Source organism: Misgurnus anguillicaudatus, chromosome 18 (genome assembly GCF_027580225.2).
Source record: "Misgurnus anguillicaudatus chromosome 18, ASM2758022v2, whole genome shotgun sequence".
Lineage (NCBI taxonomy): Eukaryota > Metazoa > Chordata > Actinopteri > Cypriniformes > Cobitidae > Misgurnus > Misgurnus anguillicaudatus.
Window position 1 is genome coordinate 18,310,243 of NC_073354.2, and position 25,195 is coordinate 18,335,437.

Consider the following 25,195-nt stretch of genomic DNA (forward strand, 5'->3'; position numbering starts at 1 on the left):
ACAGATACAAGCCTCCATAATAAAAGCACAGAGACAGACATTTTCTTAAAGTGATTATACTATTATGCTTGTGTGCATGTGTTTGTTTCATCTCTGGCTTTAACAACTGCTTCAGTTTTTTACTATCTCACACATGGAGACACATCTGACCTGTAGGCCCCTGCATCATATTTACAGATTATTACTATTATGCACACATTATGGATGGTAGCCTTTACCATTGCAGTTTACTGATTTTACAAAAGTTATTATTTCAGATTTAATCCATCTTACACGTGGTTTCTGACTGAGATAGCTTCATAAACATTGATTTCTCTTTAAGTCGAGTCTGTTCTGGTATTGTCTGCTGTACTTTAGTTTTTTATGTGATATTTTGTTTTGAAAGCTTGAAAAGATGATGTTTGTGTATTTCTATTCTTTATACAGTAGATAACATGTTTTATTTTATTTTGAAAGCACAATTTATGTTTGATTTTTTTAAAGATGTCATTTATGCCCCATCTTAAATTTCTTTTTCCTATTTTCGCAGTTTTATTTTTTTTTCAATTGAGTTATTTTGATGGCCTTCATTGGATGATTTACTGACATTTAACAAACCAGCCAGGTTTCAGTGAAACAGGTGATGATTATAAGGTTTTAACACTGAAATCTGATTGGAAAAGCAACTTAAAATCATATTTAACATTTTAACTGATTTCACCGGATGATTTCAGACAAAGCTCTTGCTCATTTTAGATTGGATAGTAGTCACACAACAGAACAAAATCTGATCACAGTTACTTCATTAAAACTCTTGTTAGTTATGAGGGGTATGAAATAAAGTAATAACTTTTATAAAATTTGTTTTGGAAACTTTTCATTTATTGAATTATTGTTCAAATAAATGCAATCTTTGTTGTGGCAAGTTTTGTTGTTAAAAAGTTAAAAAGCTGAAGATGCAGAAAATTTATCCTATTTCTAGCTCTTCTCAGTTCATGATATTTATCGCTCATCTTTCATTCTGCAATGTCAAGAACCATAGGAAGCCACAGTCACCCTCACATACAGAAATACAGCACATGGTTATTAAAAAGCACTTGCAACACATCTGCTTCCATTAGTCATTTCTTAAAATATTTTTTTAAAACACACGCTATAATTGACTGTACATTTCTATCTGACTCCAGCTTCAAATTACCCGTATTGTAATGGCTGACATTGTTGAAAAGCTACATGTTATAAGAGTTCGCTTGCAACATGCAAGGTCATAATCTAGATTATAAACATGTTTCAAATGTAAGGCCTGAATTCGAAAATTAAATGTATGAAGTTCATTTTACATTGATACTGGCATACTCCGTGTACTCTACATCTTTCTCTATGGCAGATGGTGTGGATGCTGTTTTTACATGAAATACTGAAGAATATTCAACTTCATCCTTATAAGAGAGATAAAGAGCAGTGTGTTAGTACTTGTATACACATGCACACGTCATTATCATTAATTATAGTGTAAGTGTTCACCTCATTCTCTGGTTCTCTTAATAGTTTTGGAGCTTCACTGGTTACCACCTTCTTATTTTTACCTCCTACAAAATAAGACATCTCAACAAGCAATACAAACATCAGTTTAATCAGTAAACATGCTAAGGTGCTAAGGATGTGTGTGTACCTTTGTATCTCAAAAAGATAAATGCCAGTAATGCCAGTAACAGTACTGAGGCAAATACAACCATTAAAATAACATAATCTGTGAAGAAATAAACATAGAAATAAGTACTGATACACAATATATGTACAAAAATATGTGAACGTATCACGAACAGTCACCCGTCTTTACTAGGTCATTTCTACAGGCCTGTGTATGAGGCTAATTTACAAATGTTTCACATTAGTTTTACAACTGATATAATATCAGAGTATATGCATGATAAAATGGTTTCAAACCACTTTAGATTGAGTATACTATTTCATGCTACCAAAACAAAAACATTTGAAAGATGTTTGGAGAAAGACGTTTAACTGATTTTTGTAAAGCAAAAACGTCAATGACTTACCCAGAGGCATGTCATGTGTTATTCTGTCTTCTGGTTGTTGAGTTGTTATAAGCTCATGTGTTTGTTGTGAAGGTTGATGTGTTGATGAATAGATTGTATGGACCTGTGGTTTCTCTGTTAAGAGTAAAATCATTGTAAGTGAATATACAACACTGTAACACAGCAGAGCATCTGTCATTCAACTTTACCTTAGTTTTTTTAACAGTTTAAATTTCTCAAACAAAACAAATAATAATGTTGTTAAAGTAACAACACACAGAAGATAAAATATACCTTCAACATGAAGTCTGATGAAGATAAACCTTTTAGACACAGAACACTGATAGTCTCCTTTGTCTTCTTTGGTCAGTGATGAGAGATGTAGAGAGAGATTTCCTGGATTAGTTTGATTTAACAGTTTACGTCTGTTCTTGTACCTCTCAATGTGTTCAGATGGGTAAATTTCTTCATAATTTCTTTTTATATAAAACCTCCATATCAGGTCAGGTTTAGCCAGTGGTTCAGTACAGGAGCAGGGCAGAACTACAGACTCTCCTAAATATCCAGTCACATAAACTGTGTGTGTCCGCCGATTCAAATCACATCCTGTGAACATGAAAATTGATTATTTAAACATTTAACAACAGTTGTAAAACATAAAGCACAGAATATTTAAAGATCAACAGATTTCTAGGTGGGATTCAATCATAAGACTACAAGCTATAAATACAAGTTCAAGCTATGTCTGTTTTTCCATTACATGAAAATGGACAAAAAGTAAGTCCCATTTTATTTTTCTACATTCTAAATAATATTTTTATCTTTTTTGTGAGAGTTTAAGAAGAATCATTCATTTACCTGTAACTGTTAAGGAAACATCTGTAAAACTGTGTGATGATCTGTGTGGTCCAGTACATCTATAGTTCCCTTCATCTTCCTCTCTGAGGTCAGAAATAAGAAGAGACAGATTTGCTGGAGATGTTTTATTAAACAGCTCAAGTCTGCCTCTGAATTTCTCATATTCAAATACATTCTTCCACCCGTTTACAGTCTCCCATGTAAATGTGTTAACTGTAGACTTTGGGTCATCACAGGAGCAGGGCAACAGGACTGAACCACCTGTGTATCCTGTTACATCTATTCTCTGCCCTTCATTTGAAAGATTACAACCTGTAAACAAGAGAGTTAAATCAGCTTTCAAATGAATGTTTTAGATTGAAACATACAATCATAACAAATACAATTGCTGAGATCTGAAATCTGTTCAGATTGTAAAATGATTACCTTACTGAAAATGAATTAAACATGAAGAATATTTTTTAAGTAAATCTAAAATATCTCAGATATACAGACTTACAGTAAATGTAGGTTGATTAACTTGAGTTCAATAACATTTACAGAGTTAGTCCAGCACATCAAAATTGTGACTTAAAGGGATAGTTTACCCAAAAATGAAAATTACCTCATGGTTTACTCACCCTCAAGCCATCCGAGATCTCTTAGACAAACACATTTTCTGTTATTTTAGCTTCCAAGCGTTATAAAGGTTGAACAGTAGACAGTGATCTGCTTCATGCAAGCCCAAAGAATGTGCATCAATCCTTCACAAAAGTAATTTACAATGGCTCCACGGAGATAAATACAAAACTTTTGAGGTAGTCAATGGGATTTTGTAAAATAAATATTTATATTTAAAACTTGACAAACAAAAATAACTATATTCTGGTAACAACACAATCTTGGACTCTACTGCATTGATACTTTGACTTAGGATGAAGGCAGAGAGTGGCAGCACAGAGCAGGAAGCAAAACAACAAAGCCACTCACAAGTTAATTGAGGATTTTAAAGGAAGTGGTGGAGGATATCGATATAAGACAAGAGGATATAGACGATATTGATATTTATTGATATTTAAGCGAGAGTCTATTCTCAGTAGATCTTATGCATCATACGGTACACATAATACACATTGACCTCTGATGGAAGCTTGTTATTTTCGTTTTTTAAAGTTTTAAATGTGGATATTTCTCTTACAAAATCCCATCGATTACCCTCAGAAGGTCTTTATTTATCCCCTTGGAGCCGTGTGGATTACTTTTCTGAAGGATGGATGCACATTCTTTGGGCTTGAAGGAAGTAGAACACCATCTCCATCTACTGTTCAATCGTTATAAAGCTTAGAAGAGCAAGAACATTTTCTAAAATATCTAAAAAAAAGTGTTCCTATGAAACATGATGGACATGATGTTTAATAAATAGTTTTGCAATATTCAGAGTATATTTGTTTAACTGAGTTAATGTTTAGTGTATGTTTTGCATTATGTCATACTTATCAGATATTATCTATTCAACCGAGTGTTGCTTCTCACTAGTTTATCTAAACCTTTCTTCTTATTGTCATAAAACTAACTACCACATTACTGGTATTACTATTAGCTTTGATTTATGTTTACTTGAAGATGTTCTGTCTTTAATCTGTTATTAGGTTGAGGGCCTAATTTACCAAAATTCTCAATACATTATTATCTTCCATTGTCATAGTGCAAGTAAATGTGTCTTATTGAAACACTTATTGAACAGTCAGAATGAAGATTATTATACAAATACATTGTGCTCAACCAAACAAAAACACAAACCATATCAACATCAAGACATGTGAATGTCTTATCAGGAAGTTAAACCAACATCTTGTAAGTATTTTACAGTACAGATTGTGTATTATTGTGTATATTATTGTGCTTGTCTTATAAACTAAACAGTGTACTATAAACTATATAGTTTACTCAAGAACACTATAAACATCTTTGATATTCATCGTTGAAACATGATCGGTTTTGTTTGCAAACTTTGATGTGAATTGTAAGATATCATTTTGAAAACTTAAATTACATCTTAAAAATGAGTAATGTAACATTAATCTGACTTTTTTCTTAAAAAGGTTTGGTGTAGTTTTCAGCTCACCTGCACTGATGTGAAGCATAAAGAGAGAAATATATAAACAGTCCCTCATTGTTTTATTAATCCTCACTCAGTTTAAACTCTGAGAGTAATGAAGAGATGCTAACAGTGATCTTATTCTGTGATTCCAGTAAGCTGTTTGTTTTTAAAAACCCAACTTCCTCTTTTAATTTCCTTACACAGTTTATTTCCTATACTTGTATGTCATTGTCAAATAGCTCACTGTTGAAACCACAGAAACAAGATTATTTTGAGCTGCTTGAGTGACACAAGATAAAAGTATTCAATCGTTCTTCCAGTAATGAATGAATGTGAAATATAAATATGATCTGTGATTTCTGGGCCTTTTAACTTGTGTGTAATGATGAATTCAATAATTGTTTTACATCTAAAAACAATGAATGTAATCCTTTATTTTATTATATGGTGAAAAACATGGTGGTTACATTAGTGACTTTTTAAATAAAGCCATCAACAAAACAAGAATAGATTTCACAAAAGATCATATAATAAATCTATCGCATTAATCACAGTTAATCACAAACATCAATATTTGAAGATAATATAAAAGCCCAAAATGCAGTTAAGTGTAAAAAAATACATTATTGTGGCAAATAAAAGCATTGAATAAACATTTCAAGAAGAGATTTAGCTAATACATCCACACTGGTCTTTTTGCACCTTTTTTTTAAAAATATTTTTAAGTACACTAGTTAACCTTTTTTTGGCTGTTGCATTCAAACGTACATGATGTTGGCCTTAAAAAGTGGCATAATTGTTTTTAGATAAGATGTTTTTGACACATTCTGGAAACACTAGGGCGAACTACAATACCCATGAAAACAAGACAAGAGGAAATAACACAACATTAGTTACAAAATACTGCATGATTCCAAATAAAAGACATGACCCAAACACAAGATGCAATACAAAACTATTACATTTATAATGAGAACCTAACATTTCTTAAGAATAAAAACCACAGAGATGAGATCACTGTTACACATTTATTCAGACATCAGGTACATCAATGAAGCTAGAAAGAAGACGATAAACGTGTAAAAGATAGAAGTATAGACGGTTTTATTGGAAGCACGTGATACACGTCTGGATCCGAACCTTACTTCCGGTTTCGTTTTTTTAATGGTCTGACTAGTTGCTAAACTGATCTCTTGAACAAATGCCTCATCGAAAATAACAAATGTTTTGGTTTCCTAGGTAATCTATGGGTTGTTTTTGTGCTTGTTATAAATAAATTACGTTTAAAGAACTTTGTTGTTATTTATTCTTAGCGGAGTTTACCGGAAGCTGCAGCTGCTTGTTTATGTTGTTACTGCTGAAACGGTCTATATAGCCATGGCACTCATCTCATTATATGCTCATATAATTTAATAATTCCATAAATGTTTCTTACTTATAAAAAGCTTTGTAATGTTTTTTTTGTGTTATTGCACTTTAATTGTAAAGGTGTTCCTACATTAAAAACAACTATGATTTATATTCACTTGTCCTTTTTCAACTACTAAAATCACATATTTCACACATTAGTTAGTGTGTATAATAGCATAAATAATACCTGTAAAATGATAAAGCTCAAAGTTCACAGCAAGGTGATATATTTTCTTTCTAACTATCTTCCGCCCATAGGAATCCTTAGTCGCCAGCTAATCTTAAACAGCTCTGCTAAGCTAAGCTGCTATCGAATCACAACACACTAAACAAACTTTAGCCCATTTTTAGGACAGTGAAAACACCCTTAAGAAAATTAACCATGGTTTTATTGTAGTAAAAGTGTAGTAACCATGTTTTTTTTTTGGTGTATTGATTACTATCAGCAAAACAATGGTTTTACTACACAAACCATGGTTTATCTATGGTTTGGTTGTCAAACCATGGTTATTTTGTGGTTACCATGGTTTTGCTACAGTAACCATGGTTTTTTGGTCTAACTGTAGTAAAAACATGGTTAATTTTTGCAAGGGCAGCGCTATGGAGATAAGTCAATTGTGTCAAAAATACTTTTCACACAGGAAACATGAACACGCTATATTTCAATCATAGCTGCAGGAAAAACAGGACCTTTAAGATTGCTGTCCTTAAGAAGTGTCAACTCTTATGAACCATGCCTCGCAAGAATGAGCTCTCTAAAGACTTCTGATCAAGAGTTGTTGCATTCGTTAAGGCTATAAAAGGATACAAAACAATCTCAAAATGTTTAGACATCCATTAGTCGACATATAGACAAATTGCCCATAAAAGGAGACATTTGTTGACATGAAAATGTAAAAATTGCTTAAATTTACTTTTTTCCCACCAGACATTGAAAAACAAAGTCTGGAGTAAATGGGAACATTAATTTAAGATTTTCGCCTGGATTTGGCCTACCCAATTTCAAAAGCTTCCCATACCCACATGCAGAGGTTTACATACAAATGTTTGGTATCATTTTACAGGAAACCCTTTGAAATTACATAAAACACTGTTGAAAGTGCTAAACATGGTTGTATGTGATGTCAGTCCTCTAATAAACACAAAAATAAATAGGCGCTTTTTGATGTTTTTTTTCTAAAGTTTTTATTTAAAAGTGTATAACTCTGGCCCTGAGTGCCTCAGCTCCCTGCAGACAGTTTTGTTTGATTCCAGCAATTGCCAGCTTACAGAGGAAAAAATATTTTTTTCTCTATCATAATCTATGCAAAAGTTATTTTACTCCAACTGATGGGAGGAATAATACCCTTTTTGTATACAATTTCTGCCTAAAAACATTTGAAGTGCTCCCATAACCACATACAGTGGAATAAATGCAATTGCTTTATATCATTTTAAAGAAAACCCTTTGAAGTTACAGAAAAAGCTACTGTTTGTGACAAATAGTGTTATTTATGTTGTTTTTCATATGATGAAACACCAAATTTTCTTTTTATATGTTGTAAATACTGCCTCTGATAGTGTATAACTCTGGTTCTGGGTGCTCTAGCAGACTGCAGACGGTTCTGGTTGTTACCAGCAGCAGACAGTAAACACCCAAAAAAAGAATGAACTCTTAAGCATGTCGCATTCAAAAGATATTCTTATTTTACTGAAGTGTCCGAAAATACATTTTTCATATAAATATTAATTTTTTGTTTTGGACATATAATAAATAACAAGGGATTATTCATGCACACAACCTAAGAAAATGCTGTGAATGGACTCATTTTTTAGAGTAGGACCTAAGAGAAAAGATGATGTATCATTTGTGGCTATCTGTGCTATCTAAGGCAGTTCACACTCAAGTTTCCCATATGTTTACAAAAGACGATTTTTTACCTTATTATTCATTCAACTATTGTTGGATATGTGTTGATAATAGAACAAAAATAACACTGTAGCCTTATTCCTGAGAATGAGAGCTTTCATTTGATATAAGACTTGCCCATGTTTGTCATACTTGAAAAATATGAAATATGTGAATATTAAATCATATAAAAAATTATGGGGGGGGGGTGATAGTGTAAATTAAGTGTAAATAACTTTCTTACAGTAAAAGATTTCTCAAAGTGATGCATATCTGGAGAAAGTAGAGAGTCTAAGCTTTCAAACAGTATCTCATATGTGTTACTGGGGTCCATGATGGACCATTAAAGATTAAAAGAATATTTTATTTGAGTCAAAATACGAAATTTTGTACCCGGGACTGGGTCCTCAGGGTTTAAGAGGTTAAAAACTTTTACTTATCATTTAACACTTTTTGTAACATAATTAAAAAAATTAGTCCTAAAAAATCTCATTACCGCAACAGTCAGAAAAAATCAACACTGACATATTTTCAAAATGACATGACAAACCTGAAAGAACATAATTTGGAGATTCTGCACATGCATTTAAAATCAAAGTATTATGCTTCTATTAATTAAATTAACATTTAATAAGCATCTGTTGCGGTAATGATAATCAAAATGTCGTGTAAGCATTCTGACAAGACAATATTTCAAATTAACTGTAAAAAAATGATCTTACCTGGTAGCCATCTTGAAGTAACTGGTCCATGTGCTTGGTCACTCAAAATCAAACTTTATTAAAATTCTGTATGTGTGCTTAAACTGTTCTCAAAAAGTGTTGCGGAGGATGAGAACATCAGGCATGGACACATCATTTTCCTAATTTTTCTTCATTATTATTATACATGAATATTCAGTAAATATTTTTTCTGTCATCTAAAGTAGTCTAGCAAAACATCCATTTATTTTTTTTCTTAATATTTTTGTGTTAATTTGATTAAATTACAACATAACGCATGTTCAAACACAGCCGGACACATTGGGGTAATGAGAATTTCAGCTGAAAATGAGATAAAATTTACAATTATAAATTCTTATGTTGAAATCACACATTGTGCAAGGTAGAACACAGTATTGTGTTAATTCTGATGCTTTTTAATGTTACTATATTACACATTTTAAAGCTAAAATCATAAGTGCCGTGGTGTTTCAATGGTTTCGTGAGAATCACCCAGCTATTCTTCCGAGAAGTGGGCACCCAAGCCAAGATGACTCTTAAGGCACAACACAGAGTGCTCAATGTAAGAAAAACCCACGAGTAACAGCTAAAGGCTTGAAGACATCATTGAAACTGGCACACATCTCTGTTCATGAGTCTTCCATACGTAAAGTCTTTGAACAGGCACAGTGTCTATGTCAGAACAGCTACGGAGGAAGCCGCTGTTCTCCTGAAAAACATTGCTGTGAGCCTAAAGCTGCTAATGGGAAAATATTTTATGGACTGATGAAACAAGTTTTTTGCGAAAAATACTATGGCACCAAAAGGACACAGCTTACCAACATCAAAACATCATCCCAACAGTGAAGTATGGTGAAGGGGACATCACGATTTGGGCATGTTTTGCTGCCTCAGGGCTCTGGACCACTTGCCATCATCGAGAGGAGTTTAAAATATACTACAGGATAATGTGCGGGTCAATAGCCAACTGCTGCCCCGCAGCACCCACATTATTATACATTTTATTATTTATTATACATAGAAGTCTCATTAAAATTAATATAAAAATAAAAACGCTACAAAAACCATATATGGTTTAGAATCACTTCCAGCCTGAGACGGGTGCCCTGGATTGTGTGGCCTGAAATGTGGGGCGCTGCAGGGCTACAGCTGGATAAATCTTGTCAGGGTGGCTGTCCGCCAGCAGCTCAGTAGAAGTTGGTTCACATTAACGTAATCAAAGAGGTAAAGGAAGCATACAGTATTTGGCGTATTGGGAGGGCCCCGAGCTATGTCCACCTCCTTAACAGCTCTGTCCACCTCCTTAACAGGAACAGATATACCAGCTAATAGTGAGATGATGGGGTGAAGCAGGGGTGCCTGGCTGCAGGATTTAGTCTCAGGGTACGCACAGGGTAATGCTGTCAAACCCCCACAAAACACGTAAACTCACATATCAGAGGTTGCGTTAGACTCTTTCATTGTCCATTATTTTGACAGACATGGACATAAAATATCCATCATAATATGATTATATGCCGTCATTTTGATTTTTATAAATTTAAAGGATAATTTGACATTACATAGCTTTTGTTTTTGGTCACATTTTTATTTTTAATCATGAACTTACAGGGTGAGCATATTTACTTATTTGTAAAGAGAACACATGAACGGAGACATACTTTCATACTTATACCCAGAATTATTTCAAAGATTATGGGGGTACCCTAGCTAAACCACACTCCCCACTCCCCGGTCAAGCCCCCCATCATTACAGGGTTGACGTGATTTCACAAAGTTAGATGTTTTAACTGCTTAAATTAGTGTGAAATAATAGTTTGAGAAGAATTTTTAAAAGCCCCGTACCTAATCCTTAATCTAACAATCTTTAAGCTACATTTCAGACAGAAATCTTTTGGATTATTTTATTGCAAATAATCGACAGTATCGTTTTGTTGCAGCACAGCACAAGATTTTTAAATTCATGTAGCATTTAGACCCCCAAAATTTATATTTTTGTGCTTTATAGCTCAACTCAAACACTGCTTATATTTGTGTTATGTTTCTCATGAATCCACAAACAATCGCTATCACACACTGAAATACCACATGTGGTTTTAAAAAGCACTTGTAACACATCTGCTTTTATCTGTGCCATTTAAGCTTTGTTGAAGCACACCAGACAGACTTAATAGATTTTATTCACATATTCAGTAAATTCAGAGTTCATGTGTTTATTATTTATTTAAAATATTAGTATTCACCTGCGCATTCAGCTCTTAATGATTAATGGTAAACAAACTTGGCTTGCTGTCCTCGATGGGAGCTCTGCTTTAGAGCTCTGAACCTTCAGAGAGAGTGAACCTGAGGCGAGGCTCGAGCCCCAAGTTCTACCACCGTACAACAGAAATTGCACAGAAGAAGAAAGAGAGCAGTGAAGGAGGAGATTGGGAGGAGGAGCGATGCCGGAAAAATTGCAGCTGGACTCGGAGGCCTGAAGGCTGCCTTATACACTCACCTAAAGGATTATTAGGAACACCATACTAATACTGTGTTTGACCCCCTTTCGCCTTCAGAACTGCCTTAATTCTACGTGGCATTGATTCAACAAGGTGCTGAAAGCATTCTTTAGAAATGTTGGCCCATACTGATAGGATAGCATCTTGCAGTTGATGGAGATTTGTGGGATGCACATCCAGGGCACCAAGCTGGCGTCCCACCACATCCCAAAGATGCTCTATTGGGTTGAGATCTGGTGACTGTGGAGGCCATTTTAGTACAGTGAACTCATTGTCATGTTCAAGAAACCAAATTGAAATGATTTGAGCTTTGTGACATGGTGCATTATCCTGCTGGAAGTAGCCATCAGAGGAAGCTGTGCTGACTTAAGTGAACAGTATTGAATGCTAGTGCTTTCTATATGACCAGATGGTGTAAGCACTGTGCTTTTTGAAAAATGGCGTCACGGTTTTGAAATTTTTGTTCAAAAGCCTGGTTATAGTGTTTTAGCAATTGAGAAAAACGGTAATGTACGCCTAATGCGCGTTCTCCCCTTTAAGTGTATTTGAACCATCAGTATAAACTACAATCAGTATAAACTACCTTTGAACAGGTCCACGGCTGTTTTCTGACATTTTTCGTTTTTTTTTTAAGTATATTTTCCCATATCTACCATCGAAAGTTTAATGCTTTTGTGTTCTTAACTAGTTCATCCGAAGTTACAAAGATCTGCCTTCTGATTTTTGCGTATTGGGTACGAATGATCTTTTACTAACTGTTCCATATCTACTTCGTTCCCAGCCTCTCTTGTTCTGAAATGGTACTCTAGGTGTACTTGTCTTAAAATGGTCTCTCTTTTTATTTTGAAATCGCAAATTATACACCCTATTTGTCATTGTATTTTTTGCTGTACTTGGTTTATTGAGACGCTTATTTGGTTCCTTTTCCCTCACTGTTTTCACATGTTGAGAAGTTAAGTCGTATTCAGCTAATCGTTCTTCTTTTTGTTTGTTTGTCGCATTGTTCAGGATGGTAATTAATTTATATCCTCCTGGTATTTCTCTTCCTACATCTTGTAAAAGTCTTACTTTGTCTGACATAGGAATTTCATCCTGAAGTGACACCCACATGGTAACTAGGGGCACCTGGTCTTTTACGGCGTGTATTAAGCTCCCTTTAATGTGTGAGTATTTGTCTTTCATTCCTGTTAAATCTTTCATGTTCTCTATTGCTTCGGCTAAAAATCGCATGACTTGTGCATGTATCAGTGTTGTTTTCGTCAACGATGACAAAATTATTTCATTGACGCACCTATTTTTTATGACGCTAACGCGACGATGACTAGCTAAAAATGTCTCTAAGGGGACGAAAACATGATGAGACGCTTTCGAGTTTTCGTTGACGAGACGGAATAAAAATGAATATAAGTCTGACGTTAATAATGCATGTCATTTCTGCATATTTTGCGTGAAATCTGTCTGTTTTTAGCTAAAAAGTATCAGCAATGCTGCCGCTTCCTATCCTTGTTTTGGGTCAACACAGTCTCACTCACGGCCAACACCCGGCTGCCGCCATGCCGCGCACGCGCACCAGATTTCAAACAACAGCAACAACACACATGCCGCTGTGGCGAGTTCTAGGACCGTAGCGGTGACACCAATAAACGGAAACGACGAGATGATTTATGGACATACTTTCAGTATAATCCATCAGACAGAAAAACGGAATGCATATTGGGAGACAAAGGTAAATTACAAACAAGGTGGGAAGAATACCACCAACCTCAAGCGGCACCTGAAGGCTCATCACGCTAATATTTTTTTTAAGGTAACTAACAAGTCACGCTGTTAACATATCATATACATTCAATTTTACTCGACATTCGGCTTGTGACACATTTCATGGTAAGCTTAAGGTTTTACATGTATCTACATGACAAACCTAAGCCCATTTCCAATACTTTTTGTGGTGTATTTAAATAACAAGGCAAGGCACGTGTTTCTGAACTTTATAAGTGAGGTCTCAGCGAAACACAAACTCAATATGAGGGTATATCAGGCTCAACTTTTTTGTTATGACATGCGCAGAAGGCACACCGACTAAAACAACGACAAGCCCTCAGGGACAACCTTACTGCACATTTTAATAGTTTAAATACACCACACTTTTTAACCTAAATTAATTTGTTAAAGACTACTTTTTTACTAAAATTGACTTAAACTTGACTAAAACCTTTTTGCGGTTTCATCGACTAAAACTTGAATAAAACTAACAATTTTATAAGTGACTAAAATGTGACTAAAACTAAAAGCATTTTCGTCCAAAAGACTAAGACTAAAACTAAAAGGGCTGCCAAAAACAGCACTGGCATGTATGTACCAATTTAGTTATTGCCTCTCTCGGTAAAAGTCTGCAACTATCCTTTCTATAAACCCACTGTGGCTCTATCCTTTTTTCCTAACACCTATTCGTTTACAAACTACCTCCATCAATTGTAATTCCAGCAATTTAGATTGTATCTCGGTCTGTTTGTCTTTTTTCTAACAGTTTGTCTATACCATATATTTTTATGGTTCCTAAGTCATCTTCATTCACTGTTGACAAAATAAACTCGACATCTAAACTCATACACTGTTTTTATTCTTCTCTAGTGTTTGTGCCCATTATACTACAGCTAAGCCTATTTCGGCTTCTGAGAACGTTATACCCCCTAATGTATCTTTAAACTAGAGCCATAGCGCTAATTCCTCAGCTCCCTTCACTAAGAATGAGGTTTCCACATTTTCAGCGGCACCCTCTTGTTCACGTACACGAGGATCGTCTCTTGTGTACACAAGAATATGGGTCTGAGCTCTTTCTGTCATTTTAAGTAGCGTCCTTCCTGACAGCTTAAGTCAACCGTACGTTAAAATTGTGCGCGCGCACACAATCCTTTCTGGGTCGTATAATAGTTTGTTTCAATCTATTCTTTGAGGTCTCACAGGATTTTAATTATTTTAACTCTTTCCTAGGCAAGGTAACCCATAATCGGTTTTTAAATGACATGATTTGCCGTTGATTCTGGACAGAAATCAAGGACAAATCAAGCCCCACGTTAGGCGCCATGTTTTATGGTACAGAATTTGTACCTTTTGACTATTCTTTCTATTCAGGGCAGGCAAGGATAGTCGAATCTGCAACCATTTCCCTAAGCATACCAATCACATTACCTTAAGTAATGTTATACTCTTAGATCATACTCACATATAATTGTCAGAAGAATTCCATGTGGTTGATTATCTGAGCTAAGTTCACAAAAGCAGACTTCTTGTCTTTTATAAAATTTATTAATATAATTCAGTTGTTTGCGATTATAAGTTTTGCTGAATTAAAAATAAAATAAATACCAAAATTAGATTAGATTAGCCTAAAGCACACAAGATTTCAGGCTGTCAGACAATGGAGATGCTGGTGTGGTGTCCAGAATCTGAATAAGTTCTGCAGCAGCATCAATTTATAGGAAAGGTCTCAAGGCCAAATTCCAGGAAACATATTCAAGGCCCTTATGGCACGCCTTTGATCCTTACGTTTACTGGGAAATTCCCCTATCATCTTATACTGTATATACGATAAAGTCTCATTGTTTTTCTTCTCTGAGCTCTTCTGCACTTTCTCGAAGACAGGTATTTAAATCATACTTTAAACCGTAATGTATCTCTTATGCTTTGTTCTATCTAATACATGCATCAATCTCTCTACTCTTAATAAACTAGTCAATACAAAACCATATATGTGTCATTTTGTTAAACATGCAATTTAAAGGTGCAGTGTGTAAATTTTAGCAGCATCTAGTGGTGAAGTTGTGAATTGCAACTAACGGCTCAGTCCACTGCTCACCCCTTCGCTTTTGAAACGCATAGAGAAGCTACGGTAACCACCACCGGAAAAACATGTCATCGTCGGAGACAACTTAGTAAAAAAAGTTTGTCCGTTAAGGTCTTCTGTAGAAACATGGCGTCACAAAATGGCGACTTCCCCATAAGGGGACCCTCTGTGCATGTAGATAAACACGTCTCATTCTAAGGTAATAAAAACATAACGGTTCATTATAAAAAGGTGTTTATACACCCCTGATAATATAGTTTTGTATATTATTTTGCATTTCTGTCAAGAGATCCTTCTAAAAATTACACACTGCACCTTTAAGAGCTCTCATGCATATATTTTCAATTCAGTGATTATACGTATTTTGCACCGGCGCACAGCGGGTTTTTCCCTCCACAGACGCACGTCGGCAAACTAGGGAATGAACTTGCGCTCCCTGGGCGGTTCAGCGCAAAAAAGGAGGCGTGTTCTGGCGCAAACCATCCCTGATGCTATTTTGCAGTTTCAAAAAACAATTGCGCTACTAACCAGAAAAAACTAGTCTAAAGTCATTGGCGCGTTACGCGCAGTTCATTATGCTATTTTAAGGGCGCATGCTTGACCATAATGTATAGCGTGCACAACGCGCATTGCTTATCTAATCTACAGAGATGCAACAGTTATTTTTGCAAATCATTAATTGTTACTATAAAAAATACATGAGATAAGGGAAACCATTGTGGTGAGCATTGTGGTGATAGTTTTTATTTATTGCGTGTCTGCGTTAAAAAATTCTCATGCAAATAATGATTAAAATATTTTCATAAGTTTGTTGTGTGGTTGTATTACGTTTATTTTATGTAAATAATAATTAAAATGTTTTCATAAGAAACCTTAATGTATATGAACTTGATTTGTAAGTGTACTTTGGGGTTGGACCTTGCTTGCGTTTCTGATTTCAAAGCCCCCAAACCTCTGCTGGCGTCAGGTCCTGTGTAGAGACAGATCCACCTCCCGTTACACAGCGTGCCCGATTTATGCTGGCAAGCTTGGGATCCCCCCGTCTCCTGACATCATTGTAGTGCTTGGCGCAGCTGATGAGACAATTGTGGCTTTTCCTCTCACGCCTGTTTAACCGACGCTGATTTGGGCGGGTTTCTCCCATCCCCATACAAAACAACTTCTCTGTCTTTGACTGCTCTTACAAGAACGTTGGTCTCCTCAGCTGTGAACCCCTCCTGGCGTGCGCCTGGTAAATCTGTCATTATAATAGCAACCCGCCATGAAACTTGCGCCCTTGCGTTTAAAGGGAATGTTGGATAGCGCTCTGATTGGTTCATTTGATGTTACGCCCAAACCACACCTATGAATATTTAACCTACTTCAGACCAACCCCTTATTGATTTGCGCCTGGCGCAAGACTTATTTCTCCCGCCGGGAAAATAGCAACAGCGCCCAAGATCCGGCCACAAAGTCACTTGCGCTTTGCGCTTCGCACTTGCGTTTCAGATCGTTAAAATAGGGCCCCTTGTCTCCAAAGATATTGAAAATAATGTAGTTGCATAGAGAAATCCTATAGATAAATGTGTTCTTGTAAATAATTGTACATAGAAGAGATGTAGTATTTTCTTTAGGGTTCAATAAAGATTTTTTAAGCAGTGCATCCCACATTTAAAAAGCTATTGAACTGTATCATGTGTCATTAAATAAATGCATACTGCATTTCTAGTCAAACCTTTACTACAAATAAATCTTAACTACACATCTTAAACATGTTGAAAACAAATAAACAGCTTGATGCCACACTTTTTGATTGTCTACAATTTTAAGTGTGAACAACATGATGTATTCAGTACCATGGACAGGGACTGTTTCAATACATATAAAATCAATACATAAAGAGATTATGAAACTGTGACAATTTAATTTTTTTTAAGAAATACAATTAATAAAACAAATACACCTGAAAATAATAAAAAGTACATTTTCTGTTCATTTATTGAGAACACTGTTACATGCTTTAATAATATACAGTAACTGCTCTTTACCAAACTCACAACCGAAAATTCAGAACTTAATAAAACATCCAAATGTGGCCTGTAGAATTTTCTCGAGGGTCCAGAGAAAATTTTCAGAGTAATCAGGCTTCTTCTTTCAAACCTATTGAACAGAAACATATGATTTAAAAAACCAACACAGTGCTGCCTCATTTTAAGACAGAAACATATAAAGAATTGTAAAATTCAGAGATAATCTTTGTTTTTGAGGTTACACTTGACTTTCTCTAGGCATTCGACATATTATTGTAATGTAAATGTTCTTGTTAAAAATGTCATTAAACATCATTAGCAGACACAGCAAATCAAGCTAATAGTTTCTGATAGGTCTATATAGTTGACTAAAATGGCTTCACTGGTCGCACTTAATGAAGAAAAATATCACTTAGTAGACGGTCCCTAGGCTTGTCACAGCACCCAGTTAGACATTCAACAGATATTCACAAACAAATTAGGACATTTCAACGATACTAGGCTACGATATTTTAAGCGATTGTGCAAAATGTAGGTTGTAGGCAAGAGACTTGATTAAACTTCTTGCATGTCTACTAAGAAAGTGATTGACCCCGGAAGTCTGAATGTCTGAACATCAAAACTACTTTATCGCAGTGATTGGACACCCTTGCCTTATGCCGAGTTCAGACCAAGGGGCAACCTTCCGATCTCTCTGATGAAGCCAATACAGAATTGATTTAAGCTGCAATTCATCGACTGGCCGCTACAGGCTGGCTCCAAAAGGGAGCTGCTGATCCTGCTTGTTTGACTTCATGTGGTGCCACAAGAACCAACAGGTGGATGACATCAAAGTACTGCATGGGCATTTTAATTGCAGTCAATCAATAAGCCCCAAATTACAGGACGTCCTGGCTAATATAGGACAGTTGGCAACCCTAAAAGCAAACATCTGAGGAAGTACTGTCTTATAAGTATCAAATTTTGAAGATAATTTGTTTAGTCAATACATATTTATATTGTGGTAGACCAGGGTGTTATATATAATAATTGACACGCTATATTAACTTTATGTTGTTGTTCTGTAATATAGGAAAGATGTTCTAGTTGGTCAATCTAGTGATTGTCCCACCTCTATTCCATTGTGATTGGACGGCTGGATAAAAGTGATTTTACAAAGCGCTAAATTTTGATAAATACAATTATAGCTAAATAAATATGTAGATTTGTTGTGAAATATAATTTTTTTTTTAAATCTTGCCAATAGGGAGCCTGCCCCCCAGCCCCCAAGCTCCGCCTATGTACAAAAGTATACTTTTTTGAAAAGGTCCCCCCCCAGTGACAACTTTTGTACCATCATGTACCTTTATTTCAGAGTGCACAGTGTATTCAGAAAGCATTCAGACCCCCTTTACTTTTTCAATTTTGGCATGTTGCAGCCAGGGCTACAAAAAAAATCTGCTGCACTGATGGTTCCCAAGAGCTGGTCACCTGGCCAGGTACTTTTTGTGAAAACTCCAAGTAAGCTTAATTACTTCAAGAAAGCTTATATTACCAACTAATATAATAATTAAATTTTTACCATATGTGACCTCCAATCAAGTTGCAGAAATGGGAGGCACCTCAGATAAATTTCAATTATTCTTGCAGAGGGTCTGAATACTTAATGTAAATTTCCATTTTCTCTTTAAAATTAATTTAAAGACATTTCTAAAATTCTGTTTTCACTTTGTCATTTATGGGGTACTAAGTGCAGATTAATGAGAAAAAAATAAATAATTTGCGTGTGTGCAAACAGACCTTTATGCATCAGACGAAAATACCAATTTTGATGAACAATAAATTATTCAAAGATTGTTAATGGACGTTTGTGGTAAGTTTGTGTTTTTCAGTATGGATTTGCACAATAATATCAGCAGTCACAACTTTGTTTTAGCATTGTAACAACATCGTAATTAGTTTAATTTTGTGGGTGAATATGAATCTAATGTCACAGCTGGTGTTATGCTGAGATTGGCCTCTTTTACAGTCTTTTGCATCCACAAGGTTTACATAAGAGGGAGGACAATAGTGTTTGAGGCTCACGATATGTCATTACCACGTACAGAACTCTTATTATTCATCTATGACTAGGTAAATACAGTTTTACATTCTACAGCATCTTTAAAAAATTTTTTAAAGTATCAGGATGTTACATAACAAAATTGAAAAAGTGAAGGGGTCTGAATATTTTTTGAATCCACTGTATGTTAATGTATGTGGGAGAGTGACGGAAGGCTTGTCTGAAGCATGGCCAACAGCCAATCACAGATGCTGCAGCACATGCACCGGTCTTCCATGAACGTAATTGGCTGGCTCTGCCTAGGTTATTTGCATAAGGTGATCGGATTGGCTAACGCTCGCGTTGCCGCTTGAAAAGTTGAGAAATGTTCAACTTTAGCCGTGAGAAACGCAGTGATGTGGCTCCAACAGATCCACAATTCAGCTTGTCAACGCTTGACGTCACCCTTTAAAAGTGAATGGGAAGCCTTAACGCTTACGCCCTGTGTGAATGCGCTGTTATAGATTATACAATTTAGGTGTTGTAAAGTAAATTAAACCTTTTAAAGTTATATTTATTTAATCACCTTGCCTAGTTCATTTATATGGGTCTGTGTATGAGGCTAATTTACAAATATTCAATAGTTTAACAATTGATATAAGATAAGACAACTACTCAATTAGATACACTTGACAGATGATGGGGAAACGATTTATCATTTTTCTAAAGCTAAATATCAATGACTTACACAGATGTATGCCATGTGGTTGATGTGAAGGTTGATATGTTGATGAATAGATTGTATGGGCCTGTGGTTTCTCTGTTCACAGTAAAATTTTTGTTAGTGAATATACAACACTGTAACACAGCAGAGCATCTGTCATTCAACTTTACATCAGCTTTTTAACAGTTTGAATTTCTCAAACAAAACAAATAATAATGTTGTTAAAGTAACAACACACAGAAGATAAAATATACCTTCAACATGAAGTCTGATGAAGATAACCCCGTTAGACACAGAACACTGATAGACTCCTTGGTCTTCTTTGGTCAGTGATGAGAGATGTAGAGAGAGATTTCCTGGATTGGTTTGATATAACAGTTTGCGTCTGTTCTTGTACCTCTCAATGTGTTCAGATGGGTAAATTTCTTCATAATTATTGCTTTTTATATCAAAACTCCATATCAGCTGGTCAGGTTTAGCCAGTGGTTCAGTACAGAAGCAGGGCAGAACTACAGACTCTCCTAAATATCCAGTCACATAAACTGTGTGTGTCCGCCGATTCAAATCACATCCTGTGAACATGAAAATTGATTATTTAAACATTTAACAACAGTTGTAAAACATAAAGCACAGAATATTTAAAGATCAACAGATTTCTAGGTGGGATTCAATCATAAGACTACAAGCTATAAATACAAGTTCAAGCTATGTCTGTTTTTCCATTACATGAAAATGGTTTATAAACAAACAAACAAACAAACAAACAAACAAACAAACGTAAAGATAACTTTTCTGTAAATGGCCAAAATATTTAAGCTGAATTTGGTGAGACTTGGAAAAAAGGAAGTCCCATTTTATTTTTCTACATTCTAAATAATATTTTTATCTTTTTTGTGAGAGTTTAAGAAGAATCATTCATTTACCTTTAACTGTTAAGAAAACATCTGTAAAACTGTGTGATGATCTGTGTGGTCCAGTACATCTATAGTTCCCTTCATCTTCCTCTCTGAGGTCAGAAATAAGAAGAGACAGATTTGCTGGAGATGTTTTATTAAACAGCTCAAGTCTGCCTCTGTATTTCTCATGTTTAAATACATTCTTCCACACATTTACAGTCTCCCATGTAAATGTGTTAACTGTAGACTTTGGGTCATCACAGGAGCAGGGCAACAGGACTGAACCACCTGTGTATCCTATTACATCTATTCTCTGCCCTTCATTTGAAAGATTACAACCTGAAAACAAGAGAGTTAAATCAACTATTAAATGAACTTTTAGATTAAAACATAATCATAACAAATACAATTGCTGTGATCTGAAATCTGTTCAGATTGTAAAACGATCACCTTACTGAAAATTAATTAAACATGAAGAAAATGTTTTAAGTAAATCTAAAATATCTCAGATATGACTTACAGTAAATGTAGGTTGATTAACTTGAGTTCAATAACATTTACAGAGTTAGTCCAGCAAATCATTGTGACTTAAATGGATAGTTCACCCAAAAATAAAAATTACCTCATGGGTTACTCACCCTCAAGCCATCCGAGATCTCTTAGACAAACACATTTTCTGTTATTTTAGCTTCCAAGCGTTATAAAGGTTGAACAGTAGACAGTGATCTGCTTCATGCAAGCCCAAAGAATGTGCATCAATCCTTCACAAAAGTAATTTACAATGGCTCCACGGAGATAAATACAAAACTTTTGAGGTAGTCAATGGGATTTTGTAAAATAAATATTTATATTTAAAACTTGACAAACAAAAATAACTATCTTCTGGTAACAACACAATCTTGGACTCTACTGCATTCATACTTTTCGTAGTGACGTAGGATAAAGGCAGAGAGTGGTACCACAGTGCAGGGAGCAAAACAACAAAGCCACTCACAAGTTAATTGAGGATTTTAAAGAAAAGATTGGAGGAATTTGATATCAGACAAGAGGATATAGACGATATTGATATTTATTGATATTTAAGCGAGAGTCTATTCTCAGTAGATCTTATGCATCATACGGTACACATAATACACATTGACCTCTGATGGAAGCTTGTTATTTTCGTTTTTTAAAGTTTTAAATGTGGATATTTCTCTTACAAAATCCCATCGATTACCCTCAGAAGGTCTTTATTTATCCCCTTGGAGCCGTGTGGATTACTTTTCTGAAGGATGGATGCACATTCTTTGGGCTTGAAGGAAGTAGAACACCATCTCCATCTACTGTTCAATCGTTATAAAGCTTAGAAGAGCAAGAACATTTTCTAAAATATCTAAAAAAAAGTGTTCCTATGAAACATGATGGACATGATGTTTAATAAATAGTTTTGCAATATTCAGAGTATATTTGTTTAACTGAGTTAATGTTTAGTGTATGTTTTGCATTATGTCATACTTATCAGATATTATCTATTCAACCGAGTGTTGCTTCTCACTAGTTTATCTAAACCTTTCTTCTTATTGTCATAAAACTAACTACCACATTACTGGTATTACTATTAGCTTTGATTTATGTTTACTTGAAGATGTTCTGTCTTTAATCTGTTATTAGGTTGAGGGCCTAATTTACCAAAATTCTCAATACATTATTATCTTCCATTGTCATAGTGCAAGTAAATGTGTCTTATTGAAACACTTATTGAACAGTCAGAATGAAGATTATTATACAAATACATTGTGCTCAACCAAACAAAAACACAAACCATATCAACATCAAGACATGTGAATGTCTTATCAGGAAGTTAAACCAACATCTTTAGTATTTTTAAGTATTTTTACAGTACAGATTGTGTATTATTGTGTATATTATTGTGCTTGTCTTATGAACTAAACGGTGTACTATAAACTATAGTTTACTCAAGAACACTATAAACATCTTTGATATTCATCGTTGAAACATGATCTGTTTTGTTTGCAAACCTTGATGTGAATTGTAAGACATCATTTTGAAAACGTAAATTACATCTTAAAAATGAGTAATGTAACATTAATCTCACTTGAATTTTTTCTTAAAAAGGTTTGGTGTAGTTTTCAGCTCACCTGCACTGATGTGAAGCATAAAGAGAGAAATATATAAACAGTCCCTCATTGTTTTATTAATCCTCACTCAGTAATGTTTAAACTCTGAGAGTAATGAAGAGATGCTAACAGTGATCTTATTCTGTGATTCCTGTAAGCTGTTTGTCTTCAAAAACCCAACTTCCTCTTTTAATTTCCTTACACGGTTTATTTCCTATACTTGTATGTCATTGTCAAATAGCTCACTGTTGAAACCACAGAAACAAGATTATTTTGAGCTGCTTGAGTGACACAAGATAAAAGTATTCAATCGTTCTTCCAGTAATGAATGAATGTGAAATATAAATATGATCTGTGATTTCTGGGCCTTTTAGCTTGTGTGTAATGATGAATTCAATAATTGTTTTACATCTAAAAACAATGAATGTAATCCTTTATTTTATTATATGGTGAAAAACATGGTGGTTAGATTAGTGACTTTTTAAATAAAGCCATCAACAAAACAAGAATAGATTTCACAAAAGATCATATAATAAATCTATCGCATTAATCACAGTTAATCACAAACATCAATATTTGAAGATAATATAAAAGCCCAAAATGCAGTTAAGTGTAAAAAAATACATTATTGTGGCAAATAAAAGCATTGAATAAACATTTCAAGAAGAGATTTAGCTAATACATCCACACTGGTCTTTTTGCACCTTTTTTAAAAATAGTTTTAAGTACACTAGATAAACGATTTTTTGGCTGTTGCATTCAAATGTACATGATGTTGGCCTTAAAAAGTGGCATAATTGTTTTTAGATAAGATGTTTTTGACACATTCTGGAAACACTAGGGCGAACTACAATACCCATGAAAACAAGACAAGAGGAAATGACAACATTAGTTACAAAATACTGCATGATTCAAAATAAAAGACATGACCCAAACACAAGATGCAATACAAAACTATTAAATTTATAATGAGAACCTAACATTTCTTAAGAATAAAAACCACAGAGATGAGATCACTGTTACACATTTATTCAGACATCAGGTACATCAGGGAAGCTAGAAAGAAGACGATAAACGTGTAAAAGATAAAAGTATAGACGGTTTCATTGGAAGCACGTGATACACGTCTGGATCCGAACTTTACTTCCGGTTTTGTTTTTTTAATGGTCTAACTAGTTGCTAAACTGCTGATCTCTTGATCAAATGCCTCATCGAAAATAACAAATGTTTTGGTTTCCTAATCTATGTGTTGTTTTTTTGCTTGTTATATAAATAAACTACGTTTAAAGAACTTTGTTGTTATTTATTCTTAGCGGAGTTTACCGGAAGCTGCAGCTGCTTGTTTATGTTGTTACTGCTGAAACGGTCTACACTGTCAAAAATAAAGGTACGAAGCTGTCACTGGGGCAGTACCCTTTAAAAAGGTCCTAATATGTACCATTTAGGTACAAGTATGTACCTTTAAAGGTACACTTTGGTAGTTCAAAGTACTAATATGCACTCTTTGGGTACAAAGGTGTACCTTTTTGAAAGGGTACTGTCCCAGTGACAACTTTTGTACCTTTATTTCTGAGAGTGTATATAGCCATGGCACTCATCTCATTATATGCTCATATAATTTAATAATTCCATAAATGTTTCTTACTTATAAAAAGCTTTGTATTGTTTTTTTTGTGTTATTGCACTTTAATTGTAAAGGTGTTGCTACATTAAAAACAACTATGATTTATATTCCCTTGTCCTTTTTTAACTACTAAAATCACATATTTCACACATTAGTTAGTGTGTAATGTTGCCATATAGCATAAATAATACATGTAAAATGATAAAGCTCAAAGTTCACAGCAAGGTGATATATTTTCTTTAACAAAAAACCCTTTCAAAGCCTACAGCGAACAACCGGTTTGGATTATAGCCCTCTACTTCCTGGTTGAATGAAGTCAAACTAAGAGTTTCTAACTATCTTCCGCCCATAGGAATCCTTAGTCGCCAGCTAATCTTAAACAGCTCTGCTAAGCTAAGCTGCTACCGAATCACAACACACTAAACAAACTTTAACCCATTTTTAGGACAGTGAAAACACCCTTAAGAAAATTAACCATGGTTTTATT

The 25,195-nt window shown here is 34.7% G+C and overlaps 2 protein-coding genes and 1 long non-coding RNA gene across 3 annotated transcripts; all 3 read right to left on the reverse strand.

The window, feature by feature from the left end:
• Nucleotides 1-823: 823 nt before the first annotated feature.
• Nucleotides 824-1,743, reverse strand: LOC141350567 (uncharacterized). Its single transcript, XR_012358635.1, has 3 exons — nucleotides 1,652-1,743; nucleotides 1,504-1,568; nucleotides 824-1,418 (listed from the first exon to the last, which is right to left on the reverse strand). It is a non-coding gene; the product is annotated as an uncharacterized lncRNA (long non-coding RNA).
• A 206-nt stretch (nucleotides 1,744-1,949) lies between these two features.
• On the reverse strand, nucleotides 1,950-5,280 carry LOC141350286 (polymeric immunoglobulin receptor-like). The gene is made up of 5 exons (XM_073855369.1): nucleotides 4,978-5,280; nucleotides 2,874-3,185; nucleotides 2,310-2,621; nucleotides 2,037-2,150; nucleotides 1,950-1,954 (listed from the first exon to the last, which is right to left on the reverse strand). The coding sequence occupies exons 1-5, from the start codon at nucleotides 5,024-5,026 to the stop codon at nucleotides 1,950-1,952; spliced, it is 792 nt and encodes a 263-aa protein (XP_073711470.1). The 5' UTR covers nucleotides 5,027-5,280.
• Nucleotides 5,281-10,116: 4,836 nt separating this feature from the next.
• LOC129429004 (polymeric immunoglobulin receptor-like) lies at nucleotides 10,117-23,243 on the reverse strand. The gene is made up of 4 exons (XM_073855370.1): nucleotides 23,106-23,243; nucleotides 20,992-21,303; nucleotides 20,323-20,640; nucleotides 10,117-10,373 (listed from the first exon to the last, which is right to left on the reverse strand). The coding sequence occupies exons 1-4, from the start codon at nucleotides 23,152-23,154 to the stop codon at nucleotides 10,117-10,119; spliced, it is 936 nt and encodes a 311-aa protein (XP_073711471.1). The 5' UTR covers nucleotides 23,155-23,243.
• Nucleotides 23,244-25,195: the final 1,952 nt, after the last annotated feature.